This window comes from Vicugna pacos, chromosome 11 (genome assembly GCF_048564905.1).
Source record: "Vicugna pacos chromosome 11, VicPac4, whole genome shotgun sequence".
In the NCBI taxonomy this organism is placed as follows: Eukaryota; Metazoa; Chordata; class Mammalia; order Artiodactyla; family Camelidae; genus Vicugna; species Vicugna pacos.
The window spans coordinates 101,688,814-101,715,323 of NC_132997.1; the positions used below are offsets into that span (position 1 = coordinate 101,688,814).

Below are 26,510 nucleotides of genomic sequence, written 5' to 3' on the forward strand. Positions count from 1 at the left end.
ACTCACAAAAGCACCTCCTGGATCCCTGAGGAAGAGGGGTCGGTGCGAGGGACCGGCAGCTCAGCCCGGCCCTCGGCCGGCCTCTCTCCAGAGCGCCTCCTGCTCTCCCTGGTGGGGTGGGTCCACACTGCCTGGTCCCAGGGCGCCCAGCAGGGCCATCGCCCGGGAGGCCTCGGCCTGTGGCTCCCGGGGTGAGGGCAGGGGTGCCCCACGGCCACCTGTCGGGGACCCAGGCCTCTGCGAAGACCGCTTGGTGTTGACTGACCACAGAGCCCATGGTAGAGCCTGCGTTTGGGCCCAGAGCGGCCTCCCAACCAGTCCCAGGTTAACCCCTGCCTTTCCCAAGGGGGACCCCAGTCCTTGGAGGACTCTGACAGCCTCCAGGGGGAAAAGCCCGTTCAGCTGCCTGCGACCCATGCACGTCTTTGAGGCGACTTTAGTCCCATGATCAGGGGCCTTCTTCATCCTTAGGCAAGTCTCACAAACTCTTGCATCAAATCGAGGTGCCCATACCTCCCCCCAAATCTCCAAGTGCACAGCTTCTCACGGCGGGGACTGGCCCAGAGGCCACAGAGCCCTGCTGCCTCCAGCACCCCGCAGGGCCTCGGGCCCCTTCCTGCTCGCAGCCGGGAAGGGCGGTGGCGGACACGCTCCGTCCCCACCTTGACTGGTGCCCCGCTGCCCTGCTCTTCCTTTGAGGTCCCCCTCCCCTCCGTGGGGTGGCCTCTGCCCCCAGGGGTCATGTGCAGGCCCTGTGTCAGCCCGGACGGACCTGCAGGGCGTGGATGGCGTTGTGGTAGCAGGTCAGCTCCCCGTGGATGCTCTTTGAGTTCAAGGCCAGGCGGTGCCACATGTGCGCCAGGTAGTCCTCACTCTCGTCCTTGAATTTCTGAATTTCCATTGTAAAGTTCTGCCCCAGTTTGGCCTTCACGATGACCATGTGTTTGAAAATCAAGCTAAAGAAAAGTAAAAGGGACAGCTGAGGCTTGAACTGAGCGATCAACCTTTAAGCATCCACAGTGCATCCGAAACTGAAGCCTCTGTCCGTCTTCCACTTACAGAGACAAAGTAGAGCTTGAGTGTCTTGGGGTTTGGGGACTTTATTCCTCTAACTCCCCACCCTGCTGGTGCTGAAGTCTCTGCTGGGAAACACGGTCATGGGGGGGCGCGGGCACTCACAGGCGGTGGGCCGTCCGCGGCAGCACCTGCACCGCCTCGTCCAGCACCTTGAGGCCGCCCTCCCAGTCATCCCGGTCCGCGTGGCTGTGGAAGAGCAGCCCGTAGAGTGCGGCCCGCAGGGTCAGGTCGTCCTCTGCCCCTGCGGCGGGAGGAGGGGCTCAGGGCGGTGGCAGTGGAGGCCCCAGGGGAGAGTCCCCGAGTGGGGGGCGCCCAGGCTAGCAGCTCGAGGGCCTGAGGCCACAGGATCAGCAGTGTCCCAGGAAGCACCCAGGACACAGCGCCGGCATCTGGGAAGCCTGGGGCCACCTGCTGCAGAGCCGGACAGCGAGGTGTGACCACAGGGTCGACCCAGCGGCGGACACTCCAGGACGTGTGTGCATCGCGTCCCTTAGACACACACGCAGCTGCCCATGCGGGCTGGCCGGGAGCAGCAGAGACTCCTGGGAGCCACCTGGGCCAGCCCTGCGCTGCTCGGGGTGCTGCGTTCGGGACCGTGAGAAATACACGGGTGCCCTGCTGTCCACGGCCAGACCTCTGGTCACGTCTGAGCCATGGGAAGCACGCAAGTCCCGCAGTGTGGGAAGCGCATGCCCAGGCTCAAGGGCTTCCTGCAGTCAGTGCTCTGCATTTCCCTGCCCAGAGCCGAGGAGCCCATCCTTCCTGAGCTGGCAGAGACCCTGCCAGCTGGACATTCTGACGGGGCCTCGCACAGAGGGGAGGGGCCGCCCTGCGAGCTCAGCTGCTCAGCCGTCGGGTCCTTCGTTACTGCGGCGGGGCATCCCCCACACTGACTAACAGGATTTCATATGTGTTATATAGAAACAAATCATTTAGCCGCCAGTCGGTACAAACACTTTTCCAGTGTTTACTTTATAATTTTCCCATTATTTAAATTTTCATGTATTTGAATGTATGTCTCTACGATCACTCTAAACTTTAGGAAGTAATCTTTCCTCAAAATACCTGCTACGCTCAATTCTATTTTCTCATTTTTTTATAATTTAAATTTTAAAGCTGCTAGACCATTTATTTATTTGATGTTTCTTTCAGCACATGGAGCCAAGTGCAGGCATGGCCCACGTTTCCCCGGCAGTACCCCGCTCCATGCAGCACCTGGCTCTTGACCAGGCGGGGGGTCCTGTGCGGTCCTGGCTGCCGTCCGCATCTGTATCATCTTGGCAGCACCAGCAAACACACTTAACTGGTAGGGCTTAGGGTTCAGCTTAATATTTGATTACACATGGTGACATCTTTTGCTCATATCACCTGTGGCTGCTCCAGGACTGGGCGGCTCTGCACCAGGCGTGGGGATCTAAAAGCACCAGCCGGCCCCCGGCTCGCGCCTGCAGCTCCGGCGTCCCGCATCCACAAACCTGAGAGAAAATGGTCGTCAGTCATCCCTCCAATTTGGAAATCTGCTGTAGGCCACTGGTGCAGAAACAGCGTTTTTCCTTTTTCCTGGAGTGAAAACAAATAAGACAGATACTGAAAAGCCACAGTTTATTCTTTCACCAGTTTGCTTTTCATTTGGCTCAATGTCTAGTTACAGAAATTCCAGCTAATTTTTTGAAATATTAAGTCACAAAAAACGGAATCATACTTCATCCATGAAAGAAGGCACTCCAGTTCAAGGCTGACAGCATCAGAACACACGGGCATATGCACAGACATGTGCACATGCATGCAGACATGCGCACATGTGTGCACACAGACATGCAGATGTGCACGCAGACACGTGCACACACAGACACACGCACATGCAGACACATGTACAGACACGCACATGTGCGTGCACACACACATGCATGCGCACACACGTGCGCACGCGCAGACACGTACACATGCGCACGCACATGCACAGACTACCCCCAATAGCCTACAGCTTTTTAATGACATGAAGCCTCCAAGTCAGTCTTACAGCCCTTAAATCAATGGGATCAGAAGCACGTAAAACACAGCAAAAGCAGGCTCAGCAGGAGGTTTACAGCTACAGACACCAGCACTGAAATGGAAGAAAGGTCTCAAGTCAACAGCCTAATTTTGCACCTTAAGGAACTTGAAAAAGAACAAACTAAATCCAAAGTCAGCAGAAGGAGGGGGGAAAATTAAAGAGTAGAGCAGAGAAAAATAAAAGAGAGAGTAGAAATACAAGAGACAAAAATCAATGAAACACAAAGTTGTTTTCTGAAATAGTAACAAAACTGACAAACCTTCAGCTACACTGACAAAGAAAAAAAGAAAGCAGACAAATAACTAAAATCCAAAACTAAAGTGGAAACACTACTGCCAACCCTGCGAGAAAATCCTGTGAGCAACTGTACGCCGACAAATCGGTGACCGAGAAGAGACGGAAAACCCACCCCTTCTCACCCTGTGAGGCCAGCACATGCTAATGGGAGGTCCAGACAAAGACATCACAAGAAAGGAAAAGTACCGATGACATCCTTCATGAGTATAGATGCAAAAATCCTCAATAAAATACGTTGCTAGACTGCAAATCAAATCTAACAACAAAGTAAAACTACCATTCACCGTGGCCGAGTGAGATTTATCCCAGGAACACAAGGGTGGCTCAACACAAGGAGACTGCTCAGTGCGACACATCGCACAACAGAAAGGAGGAAAGCCACTGATTGTCTCAACCGACCGAGAAAAGGCGTTTGACAAAATCCAACAACTGCTCACCGTAAAATCACTCTGAAAACTAGGAGTGGCGGGAGACCCCTCAGCACAACAAAGCTGTGAAATCTCACGGCTGCCACGATGCTCGACGGCGAAGACAGGCTTCCCTCTGAGATCAAGCAACAGGCAAGGACACCCACTCAGCGCCGCTGTGCGTCACCGCACAGGGAGTTCTAGCCAGGCCAGCGGACAGAATAAGGAAGAGAAGGTATCCAGACTGGAGAGGGAGAGGGGAACCTGTCTCTGGTCACAGATGAAAATCTCCAAGAATCCACAAGGAAACTACTGCAGCTAATAAACGAACTCTGCAGAGCTGCAAGACCCAAGGTCAGCGTGCAACAGTCGGCGGTGCTCTGCCGTGTCAGCAACAAGCAGCCCAAAAGGGAAATTGGAAAGTGGTGATGGAGGGCACTGTCTCATGTGCAGAAGCCCTAACCCCCAACGTGGCGGTAACTGGAGACTGGGTCTTTGGGAAGGAATTAGGGTCAGATGAGGTCATGAGGGTTGGGCACTCATCATGCGATGTCCTTGTAAGAAAAGACACCAGAGACCTTGCTCTGCCCCCACCCCACCACCACCACGAGGACAGAGCAAGAAGGTAGCTCTCTCTGCAAGCCAGGAAGAGGGCCTTTATCAGAAGCCGGCCGTGCTGGCTGCCTGATCTTGGACTTCCAGCCTCCAGAACTGTGAAAAATGAATTTTTGATGTTTAAGCCCCCCAGTCTGTGGCATTTTGTTATGACAGCATGAAATGACTAAGACGGGAAGCAACTCCATTTACAACAGCACCTAGAAGAAATAAACACACTCAAAGAGGTGAAAGGCCTATGAGCTGAAAACGTAGAACGTTCCTGAAAGAAACCGAGGAATACTGAAGCGCTTGAGGGCTATTCTACGCTCACGGACGGGAGGCCCTGCTGCTGCTCAGACGTAACACTACCCGGCGGCCCACAGATCCAGCACGGCCCTCCCAGAACTCCAACAGCCCTCAGATCCACACGAAGTCACAAGGCGCCCCAAGTGGTCAAAACGATCTTGGAAAGAAGAGCAAAGTTGAAGGACTCACAGTTCCTGCTCTGAAAATCACGGCCAAGGACCCGAGACTCCCAGTGTGTGCTGACACAAGGACAGACACACAGACCAGCGCAGCAGAAGAGCCCAGAACGAGCCCTGCACGGGTGTGGGAGTGGCTTCTGGCAAGAACGCAAGACCATCCGACGGGGAAAGGACAGTCCCCCCAGCAGGTGGCGCTGGGAGACCTGGACCTCCACGTGCAAAGGCAGCGGAGCCCGCACCTTGTACCACCTGCGAAGAGCCCCTCAAAACGGAAAACAGGCCTAAACGTAAGAACTAAAGCTGCAGAACTCTCAGAAGAAAACACAGGAAAAAATCATTATGACACTGTCTTTGGCAAGGACTTTATGGATATGACAGCAAAAACACAGGCAACAAAAGGAAAAACGTTTGAACGTCTTCAAAATTAAGAACTTTGGTGCATCAAAGAACACTATCAAGGGAGTGAAAAGGCGACCAAATGAATGAGGGAAAAAAACCGTGTAAGTCATACATATGATAAGAGGTTAATACTCAAAATATACAGAGAGTTCTTACAATCCAACAACAAAAACCAAACAAACCAGTTCAAACCTGGCCAAAAGCCTTGAACAGACATTTCACCAAATATAACACATAGATGGTAATGAGCACACGCGACGATGCTCAGTGCCACCAGCCATCAGGGCACCGCAAATCAAAACCACAGTGAGGCACCTCACCCACTAGGATGGCTATGATTCCTTTTAATGGAAAATAAGTGTTGATGGGATGTGCAGAAACTGTAACCCTCGTGTGCTGCTGGGGAGAGTGAACAGTGGTGCAGCAGTTGGGGACAACAGGCTGGCAGCTCCTTGAAAGGCCAAACAGAACTGCCGGCAATTCCACTCCGAGCTCACGCCCCACAGGCGGGACACAGAGACACCTGCACACTGACGTTCACAGCAGCGCCACTGGCAACTGTCAAAGGCGGAGACAACCCACCCATCCCCACTGCAGCACGCGATCCATCCACACGATGGAGCGGTGTCCAGTTGGGAAGAGGACAGGAGTGCTGACACAGCCTGGATCAACCTCGAGGACACTGTGCTCAGTGGAACAAGCCAGTCACAGAGGACAAGCACTGTGTGATTCCACTTACATGAGGTCCTAGAAGAGGCAAATCCAGGGACACAAAGGACAATGGATGTCACCAGAGGCGGGGGAGGGGAGCAGGTGTTTAGTGGGTAGAGTTTTGTTGGGGTGATGGAAAAGCTTTAGGTATAACTGTGGTGATGGTCACACAATAGTGTGCATATAATTAATGTCACTGAATTGTACACTTAATGAATGGCTAAAATGATGCAAATTATACAATGTCTGTTTTACTGCACGTTTGAAGAAGCACATTGGAAAGAACTGGGCTTCGGGTATGAAGACCTAGACCAGGGATGTGCGTGTTTTCTCTGCGAGGTGCGGGAGTAAGTGCTTCTGGTCACGATGCTGCCTCTGCAGTCGGGGAGCTCAGACTTTGTGCGTGAGAAGCCGTGGCCCTGCCCCAGTGAACCTGTATTTACGAAGCAGGGGCTGGAGTTGCCCCCCCGGCAGCAGTTTGCCCACCAGCAGAGACTACCGGAGGCCCCGTCTGGAACAGCAGGCCCCCAGCCAGGCACAGACATGCGGAGGCTGTGGCCCCAGCACTGCCCAGCTCCGGATCGGCCCAGGGGGCAGCTCCCCCACCTCTTGTGCCAGGCCAAACCCCCAGGGCCCCTCTGCCTGCTGACCGCGATGGCTTCCCTGGGCCCTGGACCGAAGGCTTCCCCTGTGGGCTGTGTCCTGGGCACTCTGACCTTGGACATCTGTCTGCCATGGCCATCTCTGTCGGCCTGGAGTCTGGCCTTCCGGACAGACAGGAAGGGTGCTGGACGCAGGCCGGACAGCCTTCCCTTTGCCTGGGCCCGACCCTGCCTGCCTCAGGGGCCAGGTGTTGGGAGGGGCCAGGCAGGGAAGTTCTGTCTGCCAGGACCACACTCCTTGGTAATGGAGGACGGGTGGACCCGCCATACTCCCTTCCAGTCAGGCCAAGACCCCTGGGACCCTGGGTGTGGGTCTGCCCACCACCTCTGGTGGGTTTTCCTGTGCGTCTGCCTCTCTTGTTCTGCCCCCGTGTCCTCCCTCTTCTCGCCTTTCTTATGGAACTTCCCAGGTAGGAGTCAGGGTCCTCTGGGGGTGGGGAGAGAGCAAGGAGGGGGAAAGAGGAGGGAAGGGGAGGGAGGTCAGAGCTGGCCTGCCCACCTGCCCCACTGGGATTTCAGGGACCAGCACCGCCCCCCACGCCAACGCCGGCCATCCGTGCCTTGTCTGAGCAGCTCCACGGGGTCTGCCTTTCCTTGAGGCTCTTGCCCACCCTTTCTGGAAGAAGAAGCTTCAAGGCGGCGGTGGGACGCTGGCCCGATCCCCCGCGGCCCCGCGCACCTGCTTTCTGGCCTCCGTCCGGTTGATGATGCTGATGATCCGCTGGGTGGCGCTCTTACATTTCTTCCTGTTGACCGCGGAAGACAGCAGCGGGAGCCAGGCGTTCCAGTAGTGCCGCGCGGCCAGCATCACCAAGGCGCTGCTCCCCGCGAGGCCCCCAAACCTGGAAGGGAATTCCTGACCTAGCCAGCGCAGACGCGGAGGGGAGGGGTGAGGACTCCTCCCCGGGCAGGTCCCCGCTGGGCAGCGCTCACGAGCCAGCTCCTGGGGCGCACCCTGCCCCAGCCCCACCCATCCCCACGCCCGCCCCGGCTCGACCGCCCAGAGCTGCTCCGGACCCCGTCGCGGCCGCCCGGGGTTCCTCGCCCCGGGCAGGGGCCGAGCCCGGTCAGAGGGTCACCGAGGGCGCGCGGGCCTGGGTGCCGCGGCCGTGAGCGTCGCGCGCCGCAGGGGCCGCCACTCCCGCCGCCGCGCGCACCGGCCGCGCGCACCTGGCACTCTCGATGAAGGCCTTGGCGGCCGCCAGGCGCAGCTGCTTCCTCCCCTTGAGGTTCTCCATGATGCTCCGGCCCTGGATGCAGGCGGCCGTGCTCAGCATCTCCGCCAGCAGCTGGGTCTGCACCCTGGGCAGAGAAGCGCGTCAGCTCCAGGGGGGTCTGGGGGCGGGGGTGCTGCTCAGAGAGATGGGCGAGCCCTGGGGACCGCCGGGAAGTCCCCAAACCAGACCGAACTGGCTGAGTCCAGTCGCCCCGCAGAACCGTGAGACGAATCATAAGCCGATGCTTCGAACGACGGATCCTACATGACTGTGCAACGTGTCTTGCGCAGCCGCCAGTGAACCGACCGAGCCCCGGAGCGACGGCGCCCCCTCCGGACCGGACTCAGAGCCACGTCGGGGGCGCCGCCCCACCTCTTCCCCCCCGAGCCACACGAATGTCCTTGCAGCTCAGCTCCGGGCCAGACTTACTCTAAGACAAACGCGGCGGTCGCTGGGGGGAACCCCTCCACGGGCCCGGATGCCCCCCGAGGCCCCGCCCGCCCGGACCTCCCGGAACCGCCGCCTTGCGCCCTCTGCCGGCCGCGCCTGAGGACAACTGCTTCGCACGTCTGGTCAAGTTTCAGTTTTTACGGTGCAAGTCTGAGATCCGCTGTGCGTCACGGCCAGAACTGGCAGGAAAAGTGACTTTTAAATTCATATGAGGACCCCACACTGGGGAAGGTTATGTTAACGAACAACGCTGAACAGAGTAGGAGGGCCCCAGTACTGTCAGACTCTCAGTCTACTTTGTCTGTTCGAGGGGTCTACAGGAACTTCCTTACTGACATATATTCCTTCACGTGAATAGTGTAGAATCGGAAATGATTCTGGTAATTAAACAGCCAGAGCTGAGCATACTAATTGCCTGATAACTGCGCTATTTTCCCAAGATCTGAAAAAACTTCCCGTTATTGTGAGATGCCATCATGAAAGTTCTTTGTGCCCAATTCCACAGTTTCTTTACATAACTTGCAAAATAGAAAAAAACCAGCATAAAAACTTGCAGCGTGTGCAATTACAACAGAAAGGGTGACTTGCCTGCAGTACAAGCCACGTGGCAGAATTTGAGCATGTGTCCTGTTTGTCGGTGGCCAGGGCCAGGGCTCTGGGTGGCCAGCAGGAGAAATACCCCTCGCCTCTGTCCCTCCGGTGTCCTGGCACCCAGCACCGTGCCTGGATACAGGGGCTCAGTGTGGGTGAACAAAAGGTCAAATCCACAGCCAAACCCACGGCAGAGGGATGACCTGCTGAGCACACTGACACTGACCACCAGGGGAGGGCGACAGTGGTCTACCAAGGAAAATCAAATTTTACCGTCTTGGATGACCTTCCCTCTCCGTTACCACATGTCAGCATTTACATGTTTAGCCAATTTTATTGCAAGAATTGCTGTGTTGAAATGAAAGTCAACTTAAGAATCACTGATGAAAGGACGCTGGGCCAGGGCCCGTGTCGCCCTGGCCTGATGAGCTCGGTGGCGACTCAACAGGCCGTGAAACCAGTTTTCACCCAGTTAGGGGAGGCTGGCACAGCCACACTCTGCACTGAAGCCTCTGGTAGGAACATAGTTCCTTTCTTTTAAAACTAACTTTTGCATTTTAATCAAGGTGATTAAGAGTAACTGTGGTTAAGACTAACTCCCCTCGCAGCCCTGCTGCCAGGAACATCCAGCCTGTCTTCAGCAGACGCGTGCTCACCTAAAGAAAACGGGCTTCCACCTTGACTTCCCAGCTCCTGAACTGTAAACGTCTCCTGCGGGATCCTCACAGTGACAGGCGGGAGCTCGGCTTCCTCAGACACCCCCCTGCCCTTCCCCCCACTTACCAACACGGCCCCCGACAGCACTGCTAACGTCACGGTGCATTCTCTCTGTGCCTCCAAATGTCTTGTGGGCCCTGAGCCTGTCACACCGATGACTCGCCCTCCCAGGGGAGGTGTTAGGACCCCACCCTCTCCTCTTTTGCCACATTCCACCACTAAAGCATCAGAACTGGTACCGTTTATATCTGCTTAAGTGAGCACAGATCAGCCTTGTCAGACCCTGACCCTGACGCCGGACATTGGCAAACGCCGTGCTCACGGGAGCGCCCTCCCTGCGGCAACCGTGCGTCACTTTTGTGTTTCCTGGAATCTCTAGTCTGCGTTCCCTCCCGTGTGCTCCTTTCCATAACCGCACCTCCCCGCAGACTCTTCCCAACAGCAGGTCCTCCTCCGTCCCTGCCCACCCCAGGGCCTCCCCTCCACCCCGCCGCGGCGGCGCTTCTCTGACCCCCTCCGCTGTTCGCTGTTCGCAGCGGCCAAAGTTTCCCTCCCCTGCTTTACTTCCTTGTTTCTCTGGAGCCTAACCTCAGATAACTTCCTAAGAACAGGTGTGTGGCAAATGCATTCTGTTGGCCCCCGTCTCTGTTAATAATAGCTTTCTTTACCTGGATACTGGAAAGCTTGGCCGAGTTAGAATCATATGCTGAAAATTACTTCTCCTTAGAATGCTCCGCTTTCTTCCAGCTTCCAGTGATGGTTCCTGAGAAGACTCGTGCTTCCACGGCGCAGGCGACGGCCTTCTTCTGAAAGCTGTGGGTTGCCGTCCTCGCCGGCCGCGACCTGGCACGTGTGGGGTGAGTCTCCTCACTGTCCCTGTGGGTCACTGGCGGGGGCCGGTCAGCAGACGGCGCCCTTCGCTCTGGGCCCCCCCCTTTCTTCTTTCTTCCTGGAATTGCAGGCTTTGGATGTTGGGCTCCAGGACTGTTTCTGTGTGTCTTCTGGCTTCTCTGTCACATTTTCTGTCCTCCTCCTCGTTTTTCTGAGACATCCTCACACTGTATCTTCTAACTCTTCCCTGAATTTATTTTCAACTTCAGAAATTAACTCTTTAATTTTCAAGAGATCTTCAGTTCTTTTCTTTTTGATCCTTATTCCTTTCCCACAACAATACATTTTTTCCTAATGCTTCTTCAGATCATTGTGTAATCTGTCCAGTGGAATTAATTACAGAAACCTCAGCTAAAGTCGGAGTCGGGATGGGGAGGCCTCGCGCCCTCCAGGCAGGTCAGCTACCCCCGACGGGAGAGGCCGCCTCCTCCACCTCCGCTCGCTGTCCAGCGGCATCACGTGCGGCCCGGCTAGTCAGAGACCCTCACAGCCCACAGGAAGCCTCCATCCTGCGGACCCCGGCCCCTCCAGCAGACCCTGGGTATCACAGCCCCTCATGACTCCCCTGCCCCCTATAAAAGCGAGCTCCCCTCCTTGTGTTCTGGATTTGCCTGTGGTCACTAAAGTTTGCATTTCCCTAACTGCAGCTCCTCTGCTTTGCTAGTGAAATAACTGGTCACGTTATTAAAGTCGACAGTTCCATCCAGAGTAATTTTCCCTATTTCTTCAAGTTGGTTTTCTCTTTAAAGCTGGGGGCCTTCTCAAAAGCCTGCGGGCTCTCAGCTTACATGTAAGAGTGGAACTTTGGGAAGGCTCCTCTGCTGGCCGTCAGGCAGAGCTCTGCAGAGCTCGCTGGAGGCCGGTGCCCAGTGAGGACCCTGTGGCCTCCCTGCCCAGTGCCAGGGGTCCTGCCAGGTAGCCAGGCTTCTGTGCACTGTGGCTCCGCCTTCCCCGTCTCCACATGCCGGGCCCCCGAGGGGCCGGGGCCGCAGCCGGCCTCCCCTTGCTGTCCTGGGGCTGCACAGCTGGGGACCTGGCCCTCGGCCCCCACAGCAAGGCTGGGGCCAGACGTCGAAAAGGTTGGAAGCTTTTCCTTTTGGAAGCAAAGTCCTTCTCATTGGGGAATGTTGAGCAAAAACAACTATTTTTGGAGGAATGGTTGGGCCTGAGGCCTTACGGTGGTCGTGCTTCAGTTACCCTGGCTTTCACTGGGAGCTTCCCGACTTAGCCAGATGCCTGGCTCCAATCTTCCCACCACCCTCGGGCGAGTGCCGCAGCCTCTGCCTGCCTCTGTCTGCTGGTCTGCAACGTGGGAACAGTGGGACCTGCCTGGGAGCTGCTGTGGGAAAAGTGAGGGGTGGGCAGGGCTCCTGGGGGCTGTCATGCACCTGGCCCTATTTGGGCACTGATGCAGCCTGTGGCCCCGGCCCCATGCAGGCAGCGGTGACGACAGAGAGGTCCTTGTCAGCCCCCAAGCACCCCCAGGTGCATCCCATGCAAGTCCCAGAGCTGCCGCTGTGGTGAGGTGGGTGTCCCCAGGACGCTGTTGCTGGGATGCTGACCAAGTGGGAGCTAGGCCCCGTCCCAGTCACGCGTACGCAGCCAGCAGCCTCACACCCGCAAGGCCAGGGCGAGGCCCGAGGCTGGGGACGCGGGGCTGGGCAGCACTCCTTGGCTCTGGCCTCGGCCACCAGCCTGGCTGTCTGGTCACAGTGGGAGTCTTCTGGGCCTTGGGCCCAGGAGTCTGTCTTTCAGGAAGCAGACTTGGGAAATGAGCCAAAAAGAAGAGCCCCCCGGAAAACAACCTTTACTGCAGAAATACTTGTGAAGGCAGCAAACTGGAACCAGCCTCGTGCTCAGAAATAGCGGGAGACCAGGCACCCGAACTTCTGTCTCCAGGCCAGTCAGCCCTCTCCCTCACGGTCCCCGGGGCAGCTCACCCCCCAGCACGGGGCCAGGGTCACTTACGGACTGAGGGCCCGCAGCCACCGGATGCCCATCTGGATGGCCCTCTCTGAGCACGCCATGGTGGCCTCGTGGTCCCGGGACATGTAGGTGAAGTGAGTCAGTCGCGTCAGGGTCTGCACCTCCACCAGGGGGTCCGACCAGCTGCACTCGGAGGCCATCTTCACCAGCTGCCCGGGTGGAGAATGGGGCGTCGGTTAGAGGAGTGAGGGTCTGACCACAGGTGCCGCTGGATCTGCCCGACCTCACATGTGGCTCAGTCGTCACCTGATGAGGTGACCTAGTGACGTCACTGTAAACAGACCACAACTCACGAGGGCCTGCTCTCCAGGCCGAGTCACCAGCGTTAACTGCAGCTAAGTCTGGGGCGGGGCTGGCTGGAAGGGACAAATGCCCCAGAGTCCACACTGCCTTCCTGCCACGCAGGGCAGCCCTGCCTGCTCTGAGCGCTGAGTGTGGAGAAGCACGGACAAAGCCTCAGAAACGAGGCTCGGGGCCCTGAGGGGACAGTGCGGTCCGGCGGGGAGGCGGCGGTGCTGCGCTGCGCTGTGGGTTGGATTCTGGCCCTCGGGTGAGGCCCTCGACCCCACTCCCGGTCTGAGCAGCGGGGTTTAAACAAGCACCTCGGGTTGGGGGCGATGTCGGGGCACAGCCCTCGGTGTGCCTCTCAGGACATGTGGTGACACCTACCTGGGCCAAGGGGAGGATGGTGGTACCTGGGAGAGGTGACATCAGGGGGAGATGGGAGGTGACACCTGGGGGCACAGTGACATCTGTGGGGGGAGGTGACATCTGAGGGAATGTGACATGGGGGGGACACCTACCTCAGCCAAGGGGGGCACCGTGAAGTCCATGAGGCCCAGGCCATTGCAGGAGTACATCTCCAGAGCCGTGAGAACTCTGGTCACCGAGCTGATGTCCTCGGTGCTCTGATGAGAAGGAAGTGCACAAGGTCCAAAGGCCAAGGGTGCTGGGGAGAGTCTGCACCTCTCGGGACTTGGACCCTGTGATGATTACTTTCTGGTGAAAATCAGAGCTGTTTGTGTAAACGTTTATCTCCAGTCACCTCTCCATGTAATAAAGAGGTTGGGCGGCTGGCTGACCCAGCCAGAGGTGGAGGCAGGTGGAGGGCACAGTGGGTGGCCCTCTGCCTGCGGGCCCGCCACCCCGGCCCTGCTCCAACCTGGCCCTCACTCCTAGAGGCTCAGGTGCCCACCCCACTGCCCGCCACTTTGCCTGCCTCCCTTGCCTCTCCTCTCATCTGAACCAGTGCTCCAGCTGGTGCACAGTGGGAGCCAGTGTCTGCGAGAGCAGAGGCCGCGGGGCTGGCCCCGCCCTCTCCCCTCGGGTCCCTGCTTCCTGCCCTAGCCTCTCACCCCCACGGCCTTGTGTTCATGGCTCAGGGGGCCCCTGGGACCCTCTGGCTTGGCTGCATCTCCACTGAGATGTCACTGAGGGTGGATAGCACCCCAGAAGCAGAGTGGCTCTTGGTGGACATTTCGAACAGTGGCCAGTTGGCTGGAGGAAGGAGGGGACGCTGCGGCCCTGGGCAGGTAAAGGAGGCCTCATGCCCCATCTCTCAGGGGACAGATCTTCCCGGAGGGAAACACTTTTGCAGCCCTACTGTGTGCCGTCCTCCAGGCTGGAGCCTGAGGGGTGTCTGCTCTGCTCACCCTGCAGGCCCTGGTATGGGGGGACCAGCCTCCCCAGCACTCCCGGATGCTGGACACTAGCACGGGGCCCGATGCCTGCTGCACGTGCCTCCAGCCTGGACCTGCCCCCAGCCCGCGCACACCTACCTGCTCGTCGGCGCCCAGCCGTGGCCAGACCTGCTGCTGCAGCAGCTGCATGGTCTTCACCCAGGTGGCGACGAGCTGCTGCCAGGCACAGAGGGGCATGGCCTCCTCAGGCCCCAACCCGCTGGCCAGGGTCAGGGCAAACTCGCAGACCTGCAACAAACGTGCCGTGCTCCCGACACCTGAATCCAAACAGGGAAGCCTGAGCCAAGGCCCAGACCTTTACAAATAAGTGGACGTGGCTCTGGGTCCAGATTGCAGGGAGGTTTAACCAGGCACCAGCTTGGGGCCGGGGAAGGCCCCAGCGCCAAGGGCCCACCAGCTGGGGCTGCGACCTCGGGGGTCTGGCACCATGGCGTCTCTGCAGGAGCGCTCAGCCAGGCCACGCTGTAACCCCCACACACCCGGGGTCCCCGAGGACCTGCAGCCAGGCTAGTCGCAGTTTTACGGGTTAAACAGCTGTGGGCGGCGGTGGCCTTTCTCGCCTGGGCTCCTCTTGGCCCACACTCGGTCGGCTGGAGGCTCTGCACCCCTCAGGTGCACTAAGGAACTTCTTTCCTTCCCGTTTACTAGAGCTGGGTGATGGGCCATCAGACACTGTCAACACCCCCACAGCCCTCCTCTCCTGCAGATGACCAGCACACAGTCCACAGCACCGGGCGTCCAGGCACGGGATGGATGACCCCACGGGTCACCGTGAGGCCGTCGGCACCTCGGCCTGACTGTGGCGTGGCAGCGTTCCTGCCCTGCTGTCAGCCTGGGTTTTCCCTGCTCTGGGCCTTGAGGGATGTGCCCCTGACACTGCCGCTCACGCTTCCTTGTCTGGTCTCCTTGTTTTTAGAAAAATGCCTATTCCCCACCCCCTCCTCACCCAGCGCCCTGCGGCTCCCTTCCTCAGCTGCCCCCCCTGGAGCTTGGGTCTCCTGCCCCCAGCCCGCCCCCCGCGCAGGGCGCACCTCCAGTGCGGTCCTGACTTCAGAGGCGGCTTCCCCGTCCAGCGGAGCATGCAGTGGGTTGGTGCGCACTTGCCGTCTGGACCTTTCTGGTGTTGGGGCTGGGATCCAGCTGCTGATCAAGCCACGAGCCAGAGTATTGCACAGCGTGACCAGCACCAGGGGGTCTCTGGAAGACACGAAGAGGAGGGTGAAAAATTTTAAACCTGATTGTTTAGGCTAAAAGCTTAACAAACTCAAAGAGGACTTGAAAAATGCATCCTAGTCAGGTAAACCTTGGACGTTGTCACACTCCTCATTTCAGGTGGTTGCGACCATCAGTCTTCCCCCAAGCTCACACGCGTCTGGATGAGAAGACACTCAGACGTTGATGTTCAGCCCTCCCCAAACCAGACTGAGGCTGGCCTCCACCCTGCTCCCGCGGGACCCGGGCCTCAGCCAGCCTTCCCTGGGATCTGTCTGGAACAGAGTGTGACAGACGGAGAGTCTGCATGATGGGGATGCTGCCAGGATCCTAGGTGCGAGGGATCCTGAGAGCCTTGCCAGTCCCCACAGGCCGCCCTGCAGCTCAGGGAGGGGAGTATCTGGCTCAGGGGTGCACAGTTAGTGAGCGCTGGGCGAGGGCGTCCTGGCGCGGCACTGGGAGGACAGCACTAAAAATGGGGAGGGACCAGTGGCTCCCCTGGGAGGAAGCCCGCCAGCCTCACCCACCCGCCGTGGCCCGTGGCCTTGACGATGCCCAGGAGGTGGTACAGGGCGTCCACAAGCTCCTTCTGCCGTCCGGCCATGATGAGGTGGTGGTTGTGGTTCAGGACATAGACCACGGCGTTCTGCACGATCCACACCTCCTGTATCTCCTGCCCGATCTCAGCGGACCGCAGCCAGCTGTTCATGGCCTGCTGCGACAGGCCCTCTATCCAGGTCCTGCAGGGGTCACGGGGAAGCGCTCATGTTGGAAGCAGACCCTTACCAGACAGGCACTACAGACAGGCACGTGACACCGGCAGTGGAACCTGGCGTCAGGACGGCGCCCCTGCTGGGCTGCCCGCTGTGCCCCTACCGAGAGACTCAGACCATCCGGCCCTTTCCCAGAGCGGACACCCTTCTCGCCCTGCCCCTGGCCCCACGCCTCCCCGGGCTCCGCCGTCTGAGGACGCGCTCCCGCAGGCTGCCCGCCCACCTCTGCCCCGGCCCGTGCCCCGTCTCCCCGGCCCCCGCTGCGCACAGTGCGGGCGCGGGGGTGTCTGCCGGCCTCAGACTAGGGCCAGACAGTGAGTACCCCGGGCTTTGTGAGCTGCATGAAGTCTCTGCTGCATGCTTTTCACTATTTTATTTTACAAACTTTGAAAATGTCAAGACCACTCTGAGGTCATGGGCTACAGCAAAGCTACGGGTGGGAGTGACCTGACCGCGTTCCAGTCTGCACGTGGCCCCGCCACCCTGGCCTCACTCCCCAGCCACGCACAAGCAGGGCCACAGGGACAGCCACGTGGCAGCCACCTACCGGTACATGATCCACTCCGCATTGTCCTCGGGGGACTCGGGCGTGTAGCCCATCGGGTGCTGGCTCAGGTCCTCAGGGGGCGTGGGGTGATCATTCAGCTGCACGCCTTCTGCCTGCAGCAGGTGGATGGTGGCCTGCAAGGGAGGTGAGTGGCAGAAAGGTCACAGTAGCATGGACCAACACCAGGCGGGGAGGCCCTGCGATGCATCCAAGCACCTTCCCTACAGGTGACACCCGCTCCTTCCCCCACACACCCGGGAGAAGGGTCGTTTCTCCCGGAAATGCCACGTCTCAGAGAGAAGGGCTCTTTTCAGGAGCTCAGCCCAGGCTGCCGCCTGGGACACAAACGTCATCTCAACACAAGCAAGTGTCCAGCCACGTGCCGGGCCCTGGTCGCTTCATGGGTTGCACTGAAGCACTGCTCTGCTGAGACCACTGGTCACAGGCTGATGGACCAAGGAGAGGTGGCGGGTGGCCTTGCCTGTCCCCGGGTTGACACTGGCTCCGTTCCCAGCTGCTGGCTCCCTGAGCTCAGGGCTCTGCTCTGTGGTCCCCTGGCCCCGCTCACGGCACAGGCCTGGCACCCGAGAGGCATTCAGCAGATCCTCACCGAACCCCTTGGTGAGTGTTCAGCCAGTGACCCGCCAACCCCCAAAGGAAACAACCTAAAGTGGCTCCGAGAATCCCGAACTTACAAAATGTCACCAAGGCCAGCTCCACACCAGGTGCCGCGGCTGGGAGCTCAGGCCCCAGGTCTCCGCGTGCCCCCTGCGGGGAACCAGATCCCTGTGGGAGGCAGCCGGGACCCCCGGCCAAGGCCCTGGGAGAAGCCTTCAGCTGGCTCCCACGGGATTAGATCAGAAACACGCCTGGTCTGAAGTGCTGTGAAGTCTATTCCTGCGCAAACCATACCCCAGCCCTGGTAACCATCAGCCTGAGCAGCTCTGTGACTGGAGTCCCAGCTCAGAAACTGTTTCCAAGGACACTTTATATCAACACACAACACAATACACTTCTGATGTCTGTTTTCCTCCCAAGAACCCAGGAAAGCTAATAGACAGCCTGTTTCAGGAGCAGAGGTGGAGTAAGAGGACGAACGGCCTCAGCGGCTCCATGCCAGGGCGGTGCGGATGCCAGCGACCTCGGAGGACTGAGGGACGTGTGGGGACGCACCTCTGCGCTGATGAAGCCCACCTCCGCGAACACGCGCAGCAGGCTGGGGGACACCCGCCTCTGCAGGGTGGCGTCCGACGCGCCCCCAGAGTCCTGCTTGGAGCCGGCTCTGTCCCTCCTCTTCTTCCCTAGGAGATGGCGGGGCCTCAGAGCCCGAGCCCCTCCCCAGCCGGGGGTGGGGGTGGGCATCTCTGGGAGGTGGGTGGTTTGCTCAGGAGGGGCTGGAGGAGACCTCCCCAAGCAGGCTGGGCCTTGCAGGGTGGCAGGGTGTCCCCAGAGCCAGCTTGGCCATGGCCAGTCTCCAGCTAATCCCCGATGACTCGGTTCTTGGTTTGCCCTTGCGGTCTGGCCCTGCCACATCTACAATACCCGCCGCCCAGGGCCTTCTGGGACCCCTGGCATGTCCCCGGGTCCTCACCGTCCATGAGACCATCACTTCCAGGGACCTGAATGCTGGACTCCCCCCCAGACCTGTTGCTGATGGGGGAGCCGGCCTCCCGCCCCCTCCCCGCCCTCTGCCCGGGGCCACCTTGCTCTCCGCGGGTGGGGGGCTCACCTTTCCCCACCCGTGCCGGCTTCTTCACCTTGGCACTGTCATACAGCAGGCAGAAGCGGCTGGCCGCCCGGCACACGTCCCACACACCTTGCTTCCGGGCCACCTTGGTGAGCTCGGCCCAGATCTGGATTCTGCACAGACGCGCGGCACATTCAGAACCATCTGGGACCCCCGGCCTCTGCGAGGAGAGGCCTGGAGACGGACAGACACCCCAGCCTGGGCCCAGGCGCCCCGCCCACCCGCTCACCTCTCCTTGGCGTTCTGGTTCCCCAGGCGCCGGAGGTGCCCAGTGGCCTTGTCCACGCTGAGGGAGTGGTGCCGTGCCTTCGCGAACAGGTAGGTGAACCGGCCCCTGTTCTTCCCGATGGAGACTGAGGGGAGGGGGCGTGGGCCCTGACACGGCATGTTGGGGAGGGTTCCCGAAGCCCCAGCTTGGGACACCATGCAGGGTCCCAGACGTGCCTCGTCTCTTGATGGGAGCACTAACTTTGTGGGGACTGACACTGGGACAGACGGACCCCATCCCCACCCAGCAGGCCAGCCCCACCCAACACCTGCTGCCCCCGCCCGCAGGGCTGTGCTCTGGTAGCCGTGCAGGCTCCTCTCCAGGCAGACGCGCTCCTGTCCAGAGCGCAGCCGCACCCCGCCACCCCCGCTGGGCGGCCAGCACAGCGGCCCTGGGACCCAGGCCTGGGCCCACTGCCCTTCACCTCCAGGAGCCAACTCATGGGGCCGCCATGAAGCCCCAGGCCCGGCGAGGTCCTCCGGCTGACCCCTCGCTGAAGGAAATGCGCCAAAAACGCTCAGTGTGTCCAGGGTAACTGCCCACAGGCCCCGGCCCCGCACACCGTCAGGACCAGAGGGAAGCACAGGGCGGCACCGCCGAGGCCCAGGCTTGGCGACGCACAACAGCCACAGTCACTCACCCACCGAGAGTCACGTCCCAGAGCCGTCCTCCTTCCCACTATGGGGCGGGACCCCTCTCCCCCCAGTCCCAGGTCCACAAGACGGAGACCTTGGGTTCCCTCTGGCGGCTCTTGCCTGTGGACGGCTGGGGTCACCTGGGCCCAAAGCTGCCTGTGTGGGGGTACCTCAGGCGGGGCCCTGAGAAGACGGTGAAAAGCTGCCATCTGTGAGGAGTCCATACATGTGGGGTAACGCAGAAAAGCCCAGGGGCCCTGTCCTTATGCCCAGGACAGTGGAGTGGGGCGAAGTGTGCCCCCAAAAGAGAGGAAGCCCTAACCCCCAGAACCTCAGAATATGACCTGGTTTGGAGATGGGGTCTTACGGGGAAAGTCAAATTACAATGAGGTCATTAGGGCGGCTCTGATATATTACAGTGGGTGTCCTCCAAGGCGAAACTGGACACAGGAAACCAGGCACAGGGGACAGATGGCTGGGTGTAGGCCTGGGAGACCGGCCCTGCCGACACTGTGGTCTCAGACGCTGGCCACAGACTGTGTGATGGGGAATCCTGCCATGTGACCCCCGTGTGAGGGGCTCTGTCACACAGGGCGGGGAGAGGAGACCCCTCCCCGCCTTCTGGAGGCCGGCTGCCATACATCAGGGCCCGTGTGGGCGGAGGCCAGGGGAGGGGTCTGGCCCGTAGTGGAGGGTGGTCTGCTCTGCGCAGTGTGGGCAGGCGCTCCCACCTTTGGTCGCGTTCTCACTGTCCAGCACAGTCTGGAAGGCGTCAGGGGCCAGGGCCAGGCCTGCCTTCACCAGGAGAGCCCGCTTCTTCCGCACGCTGTCCTTGGGCATAGCCTTCTTGGCCTGCGAGGGAGAGCAGGGTGTTGCATGGGGTGCATTCCCGACCTGCCTCCCACAGGCACCAAGGCTCGAGGGTCCCAGGGCTGGCACCTGCTCGATGGCCATGGTGGCCTTGTCCTCGGCACGCTCAGGGGTCTGGTACAGCATGGTGCAGAGGTGCAGGCGGTTGAGGGCCATGAGGAGCTCATCCTGGTGGTGGCCCAGGCTGTCCAGGAGCAGGGCCTTCCGCAGGTGCGCCATGGCGGGCTCCAGCCGGTCCTCGTCCTCCTCGATGCACGCCACCTCCATGTGTACATGGCAGCGAAGTGTCACCACGAGGCTGTGGGCCACACAGGTCAGGGCACCGCGCCCGACAGGACCCCTGGCACACGCAGGGGACCCCGGCACCGGGCTGTCCAGCCTCCTTCAGGTCCTGCCCTCCCGAGTGGGAGGGCCCACAGGGCACAAGAGAGGGAGCCCCAGTGACCACAGGAGGCCTCAGAGCCCAGCTGGTGCTCTGGGGCTGGGAAGTGAAAGAGACCTGCACCAGCACGAGGTGGGGGCTCGGTGAGCACGGGGCAGGCAGTGCCTCGCCTGGCGCTCCTCCAGGAGACTCTTGGCATTGCCGACAAGTGAGTTCAGTACAACCTGCAGCCTAGGCCCGGCCACAGGTGGGGCTCTCTCTGCTCTGCCCCGCACTCTGTCTCATGGGCCGGGGCACACACCCCTGCACAGAAGGGCCTCCACACCCCACGGGCTGGCGCCGCCACCCGGCGTTTGCTCCGGCCGCCACCTCTGCTGGCCCCGTGGGTGGGCGGGGCCGGAGACGTGCGTGCCTAAGACCGTCTGCCCTTTCACCAGCAGCGCCCTGAGCCCTGGACACAGACACTAGCAAGTCCAACAAATTTGGTCAAATAAAAGATCTAAGGACTCACAAGCTGAGTCTCGGCCAAGACGGAGGCGTAAGCATGACATTATAAGCCTGTAAGTTCAGGGACAAGGAGGCAGGGAGACTGCGGCGCCCAGAGGCTGGTGCTTCCTGCTCAAGGGAGCAGGAGGCGTGGGCAGGAGAGAGCACCAGCGATGCCCACCAAGGGGCCCTGGGCGTTGCCAAGGCTGAGGTCTGCACTCCCACCAGGGAACCAGGTTCCACGGGCCCTGCCTGAAGTCCAGGCTGTAGCCAGGATCGGGCCACTTCCTCTGGCCTGGGGCAGGGACAGAGGAAGCCAATAAAATGGGAGCCGCCCAGCACTGAATGGTGTGGTCTGGGCAGCCTGACCCTGAATCCATGATGGGAGGCAAGCCGACCCTAGACAGACAGAGGTCTACATGGCGGAATGGCCTGCGTTGAGAACACTGGGCAAACACTGCTGGCTGGAGTGGCCGCCACAGTGACAGTGAGTAAGCAGAGTAGATCAAACGAGAGAATCCATCCCGCCAAAGCAGGATGAATGGGACCAGCTGGGAAGGACTTAGAAGTGAGCCATTTTCGGTTACTTCTGCTTCTAATGTATCAAGTCCCTGTCACGCGTAATCCCCATAATGCTGGACCAAACCGGTGCGGCCCTGGAGAAGGAAACCTAGGAACAAGCCCGTGCTTGCTGGCCCTGCCTGGGGACGCCGCCTGTGGCACAGCTGGCAGGGCCCCTGAAGGCTGCTCCAGGCTGGGGAAGTGGAACCGGGTGTCAGACCAGCTGCTGCAGGCCTGCCCCCCAAGAGAAGAGAGCTGGGTGCCCTCCCTGACATCCTGCGCGTCCAGCCAAGACCACACAGGTGTCTTCCCAGAAGTAAGGGCCGCCTGCTGCTCCAGACCCACCCAGAGAAAACCTGCAGTCGGGGCCTGCTGAGACGGTCGGGGTGCAGGGAAGAGGCTGAGTCCTGCTCAGACAGGCAGGAGAAGAGTGTGACCTTCCAGAGACACATACGCCCCCGAAAGACAAGCCACTTCTCAGCCAGTAACTGAAGTGCTGATGAGAGTACAGACAGCGCTCCCCTAGGAACAGACAGAGCCCGCGGGCTGCACAGGTCACCAGCCGATGTTCCGTTCACAATAAACACTATTAGACACACAAGCAAACAGGAAAATGTGACCCCCAGTCAGGACGCAAGGTGGGCCCGATGCTGGCTTCACAGGTAAACCCTTTAATGCAGATATTGTAAGAATAAATATGTTCCAAAAAATTGAAGGAATATTGCTAACGAGAGAACAGACAGGGAACCTCAGTAAGGAAAATACGGACACACCAGAGCTCAAAGCTGTAATGACAAATGAAAAGGCTCCTGGCTGAGCTCAACAGCAGACTGGAGATGGACGGTAGGAAACAAGGGTCCACGAACCTGAAAACAGGCCAACAGAAATTATCCCATCACAGGAACAAACTCAAAAAGATTTTTAAAAAATGAACAGAGCCTCAGGGACTTGTGGGACAATAGTCAATGTTCTAACATAAAAAAAGAGCAAGAATGAGGCAGAAATTCCTTTAAAGAAATAATATCCAATAATTTCCAAAATTTGATGAAAATATCATCTTGCATATCTGAGTACCTCAGCAAACCCCAAGCAGGATTGAAAAAAAAAAGCTCCATGGAAAACCATAGTCAAAATGAGAGAAACAGGAGTGAGGAGAAGACACTGCACACCGGGGAAGCACGCATGGCCCATCGCTCAGCTGCCTCTCAGACACCACGAAGGCCGGGAGGAAAGGAAGCAACCTCGTCCAAGTGTGTGAAGAAAAGACATCTGCAAACCCAGAGTCCAGCAACTGGTGAAAACACCCTTCAGAGATGAGCAGGAGGTGAGGTCCTTTTCAGAGCAACAAACCCTGAAAGAACTCATCACGCGTTTGTGCGTCACAGGAAAACACGAAGGACGTTCTTGCAGCAGAAACAGCAGCAGGTGGAAGCTCGGGTCCAAGGAGAACGAAGAACAGCCTGTGGCACTGGGAAGAAGGGGGCAAACACAGGGGACTGCTGTTTTTCTCCCAAATTTTCTTTAAAAACTCCACTGGCTGCTAAAGCAAAGTAACAGCACCGTAGGATGAGGTTTGTAACAACACAGTCAGAAGTGAAAACAAGACAACCACACCACACTGAGCGGGGCGGGCGGAGCGGGAAGCACCGCCTCACACAGGCTTTGCTAAGGGGCACGTGCACTGCCAGCCCGAGAGCTGCTCCCTCCCATGCCGCCCCAAGAGTGTGGTGGGCACGCCAGCCGACAGAGGAAACTGAAGAGTCCAGTGAACCTCAGGGAAGCAGAAGACGGCAGTAGCAGAACAGAAGGGACAGCTGGAAACAATCAGTGAGACTGGAGACAAGGTCAGAATTCCACTAAATGCAAAGGGACTAAACTCTCCAAATGAAAGGCAGAGACTATCACACTGATTAAAAAAGCAAGTCTGAGCTGTATGCTGAGACAGGACATGCTCTGAAAGGCTGTGTTCCACACTGTAAAGTGCAAGACCCACAGAGGGTGAGAACTGAAAGGGCAGAGAAAGCAGCGGCAGGGGATGGAGGGGCTGTTTCAGCAACAAACACAGGGGCCCTGGGACAAGCCGTCACTGGAGACAAGGAGGGCCCAGCAGGCAGTGACCCCAGGTGTTTCCGATGGGAAAGCCGAGAGCTGCGGGAGCGGAAACAAGCCCACGGTCAGAGCTGGAGTTCACACCCTCTCTCAGCCACCGTTGGAACAAGCGGACGGGGAACTGGGACTCAGAAGACCTGAGCCACAGGATAAGCAGACGCGAGGGGCGTGGCGTGACCTGCCAAGATCCCTTCAAAAGGAAGGATGGTGCCTTCAACTGCAGAGGAGGTCCTTGGCCTTTGCTCCACAGAGGGTGTTTCAGCCCCAAAATCCTCCCACAGAAACAGCCACACAGCACAGTCCCCGGGCCCAGACAGTTCCACTGGGTTCTATCGAACATTGAAGAGACGGAATATCAGTATTATACAAACTCCTTCAGAAGGCAAAGGAGGAAGAGTACTTCCTACCTTCCCAGTTCAGTCAATGAAGTCAGCACGACCTTAATGTCAAAACCCGGCGGGAGCACGACAGAAGAAGAAAACCACAGGCCACTGTCCTCGTGCGCGTACGCGTGAGCATCTTTAACACACCAGGAGATCAAACCTGGCAACACACAAAGGGCCTATGTCAGGACCGTGGGGAGAATGCAAAGCTGGTTCACTACCCGAAAACCAACCCGCACAATTCACCACGTTAAAGAATGAAAGAGAAAACGCCCGGGTCATTTTTAACAGCAGCCAACACCCACCCACAATTTAAAAGCAACACAGCAAAGGGACATTCAAGATGTGTACGTCCTACTGTATGCAATGATAGCTCAGTAAAGTTAATCAGAAAAAGAACTATCAGAGAAAAACAGGGCAACTAGAAGACACTATTTTTAAAGAATCGGGCAAATATGAAGATAAACTAAAAGGATATTTTTGAAAGAGGAAGTCATTAAAATTAAAAAACACAGGCTGAGGAGAGGAGAACTAGAGCACCTGGAGGAAACGCGTCAGGAGCAGCGTCGTGCACATGCCAGGGGTGAAGGGGGAGGGGGCCGTGAGGCCGGGGGCATTGCCGGGGCTCCCTCACACCCCCCACACGTCCCAGTGGAGTTCCAGGAGGAGGGGCTATTTTTAAGAGGAGTAAAAATCCCAGCTTTGAAGAGAGGTGCAACTCTTCACAGACGAGACCCCCAAGTGTCCCACAGGAAGTGAATAGTGCTGAGGATGCCCCCCCACTTTACTGTTCCCACCTTTGCCACAGCCAGCCCAGCACAGGGCAGTGGGGACGGCACGTGGCAGCAGACACAGGTGCAGGTGCAGGTATAAGCAGAGACGCAGGTGCAGGTGTGGATGGAGAATTATGGACAGGTGCAGGTGTAGCGTGAGGTGTTGGTTTAGATGTCCGTGTAGGTGTAGATTTGGTGTAGGCATAGGTTCAGGTATAAATGTAGGTGTAGGTGTAGATTTGGTGCAGGTGTAGGTTCAGGCGTAGACGTAGGTGTAGTGTAGGTGTAGGTTCAGGCGTAGATGTAGGCGTAGGCGCAGTGTAGGTGTAGGCATAGGTGTAATGTAGGTGTAGGTGTAGGTTCAGGCGTAGATGTAGGCATAGTGTAGATGTAGGTGTGGTGTAGGTGTGGTGTAGGTTCAGGTGCAGATGTAGGCATAGTGTAGGCATAGGTGTAGGTGTTGGTGCAGGTGTAGGTTCAGGCGTAGATGTAGGCGTAGTGTAGATATTGGTGTAGATATAGGCGTAGTGAAGATGTAGGTTCAGGCGTAGACGTTGGTGTAGGTGTAGGTTCAGGTGTAGATGTAGGCATAGATGTTGGTGCAGGTGTAGATTCAGGCGCAGATGTAGGTGTAGTGTAGATATTGGTGTAGATGTAGGCATAGTGAAGATGTAGGTTCAGGCGTAGGTGTAGGCATAGGCATCAGTGCAGATGTTGGTGAAGACTTGCATCACTTTTGGGAAGATGAGCTGGTTTTGCCCTGACCTGGCCCTCTCCTGCCCACTATCCTGAGGACCAGCTACCTGTCCACCTTCTCCAGGATCTCCGCAATGTTGGTCAGCGGCTTCCGCAGGTGGTGCCGCAGGTTGTGCTGCAGCAGAGGGAGACAGGTGTTCCACTGGGTGGCGCACACTACGTGGATGACCTGGGGGTCGCCCAGGCGGATGGCTTGCTGGAGTGCGACGTCTAGTCTCTGTATGATGTTCAGCTGTCTCTGCACAGAGGACATCAACACTGTGTGACTCGGAAGATGCACTCCTCCTGAGCCCGGCAGCCGGGGCTGACCTCCAGCCTTGGAGGCCTGAGAGGACAGTCTGGGTCTGTCTGTGGAAACGGCCTGAGTGACCTTTTCCAGGAGGGGCTGCTTCCTCCCAAGACACTTCCTTCACAGGCCGAGGACAGGCTCTGCACCTCTATGGGAGTGTCTCTCCTGGGAACTGGCCTGACCCAGTCTGCTGGTTTCTCAGTCCTGTATGTTTATGGGGCCACGCCCCGGTGCGTTTACCGCCCAGAGAGTGTTTCCAGGCTGCAGACGGGCGCGGGCAGCATCAGGGCCTGTGGCACGGCATCATCAGCTCCGCTCCCTCAGAGCCCACGGGGCCTCCCCTTGCGCTGCTCCTGAGCCACAGGGGCAGCTCGGGTTGTGCTCACAAACCCGCACCTGCAGGTGCTCAGGGCCCCGCAGGGATGCCAGGGGCCCAATTCTGCCAACAGAGCCCTGAGGTGGGGGACAGAGCCCCGCTG

The 26,510-nt window shown here is 58.6% G+C and overlaps 1 protein-coding gene across 8 annotated transcripts in view; it reads right to left on the reverse strand.

Moving 5' to 3' along the window:
* The window catches only part of CFAP46 (cilia and flagella associated protein 46), an 86,969-nt gene that overhangs the window by 41,542 nt on the left and 18,917 nt on the right, over window positions 1-26,510 (reverse strand). For 7 of the 8 annotated variants that reach the window (XM_072972163.1, XM_072972164.1, XM_072972165.1 and 4 more), the window contains 17 exons: window positions 25,790-25,980; window positions 20,362-20,590; window positions 20,154-20,274; window positions 18,749-18,872; window positions 18,502-18,632; window positions 17,946-18,073; window positions 16,773-16,906; window positions 15,980-16,192; window positions 15,272-15,437; window positions 14,319-14,468; window positions 13,344-13,448; window positions 12,523-12,689; window positions 7,859-7,990; window positions 7,368-7,530; window positions 2,553-2,637; window positions 1,180-1,318; window positions 773-956 (listed from right to left, as the gene is read on the reverse strand). In XM_072972163.1, coding sequence (XP_072828264.1) covers window positions 773-956; window positions 1,180-1,318; window positions 2,553-2,637; window positions 7,368-7,530; window positions 7,859-7,990; window positions 12,523-12,689; window positions 13,344-13,448; window positions 14,319-14,468; window positions 15,272-15,437; window positions 15,980-16,192; window positions 16,773-16,906; window positions 17,946-18,073; window positions 18,502-18,632; window positions 18,749-18,872; window positions 20,154-20,274; window positions 20,362-20,590; window positions 25,790-25,980 — 2,562 coding nt within the window. Of the gene's footprint in view, window positions 1-772; window positions 957-1,179; window positions 1,319-2,552; window positions 2,638-7,367; window positions 7,531-7,858; window positions 7,991-12,522; window positions 12,690-13,343; window positions 13,449-14,318; window positions 14,469-15,271; window positions 15,438-15,979; window positions 16,193-16,772; window positions 16,907-17,945; window positions 18,074-18,501; window positions 18,633-18,748; window positions 18,873-20,153; window positions 20,275-20,361; window positions 20,591-24,237; window positions 24,310-25,789; window positions 25,981-26,510 lie in introns of those variants that run through there. The other variant, XM_072972167.1, reaches the window with a different exon arrangement.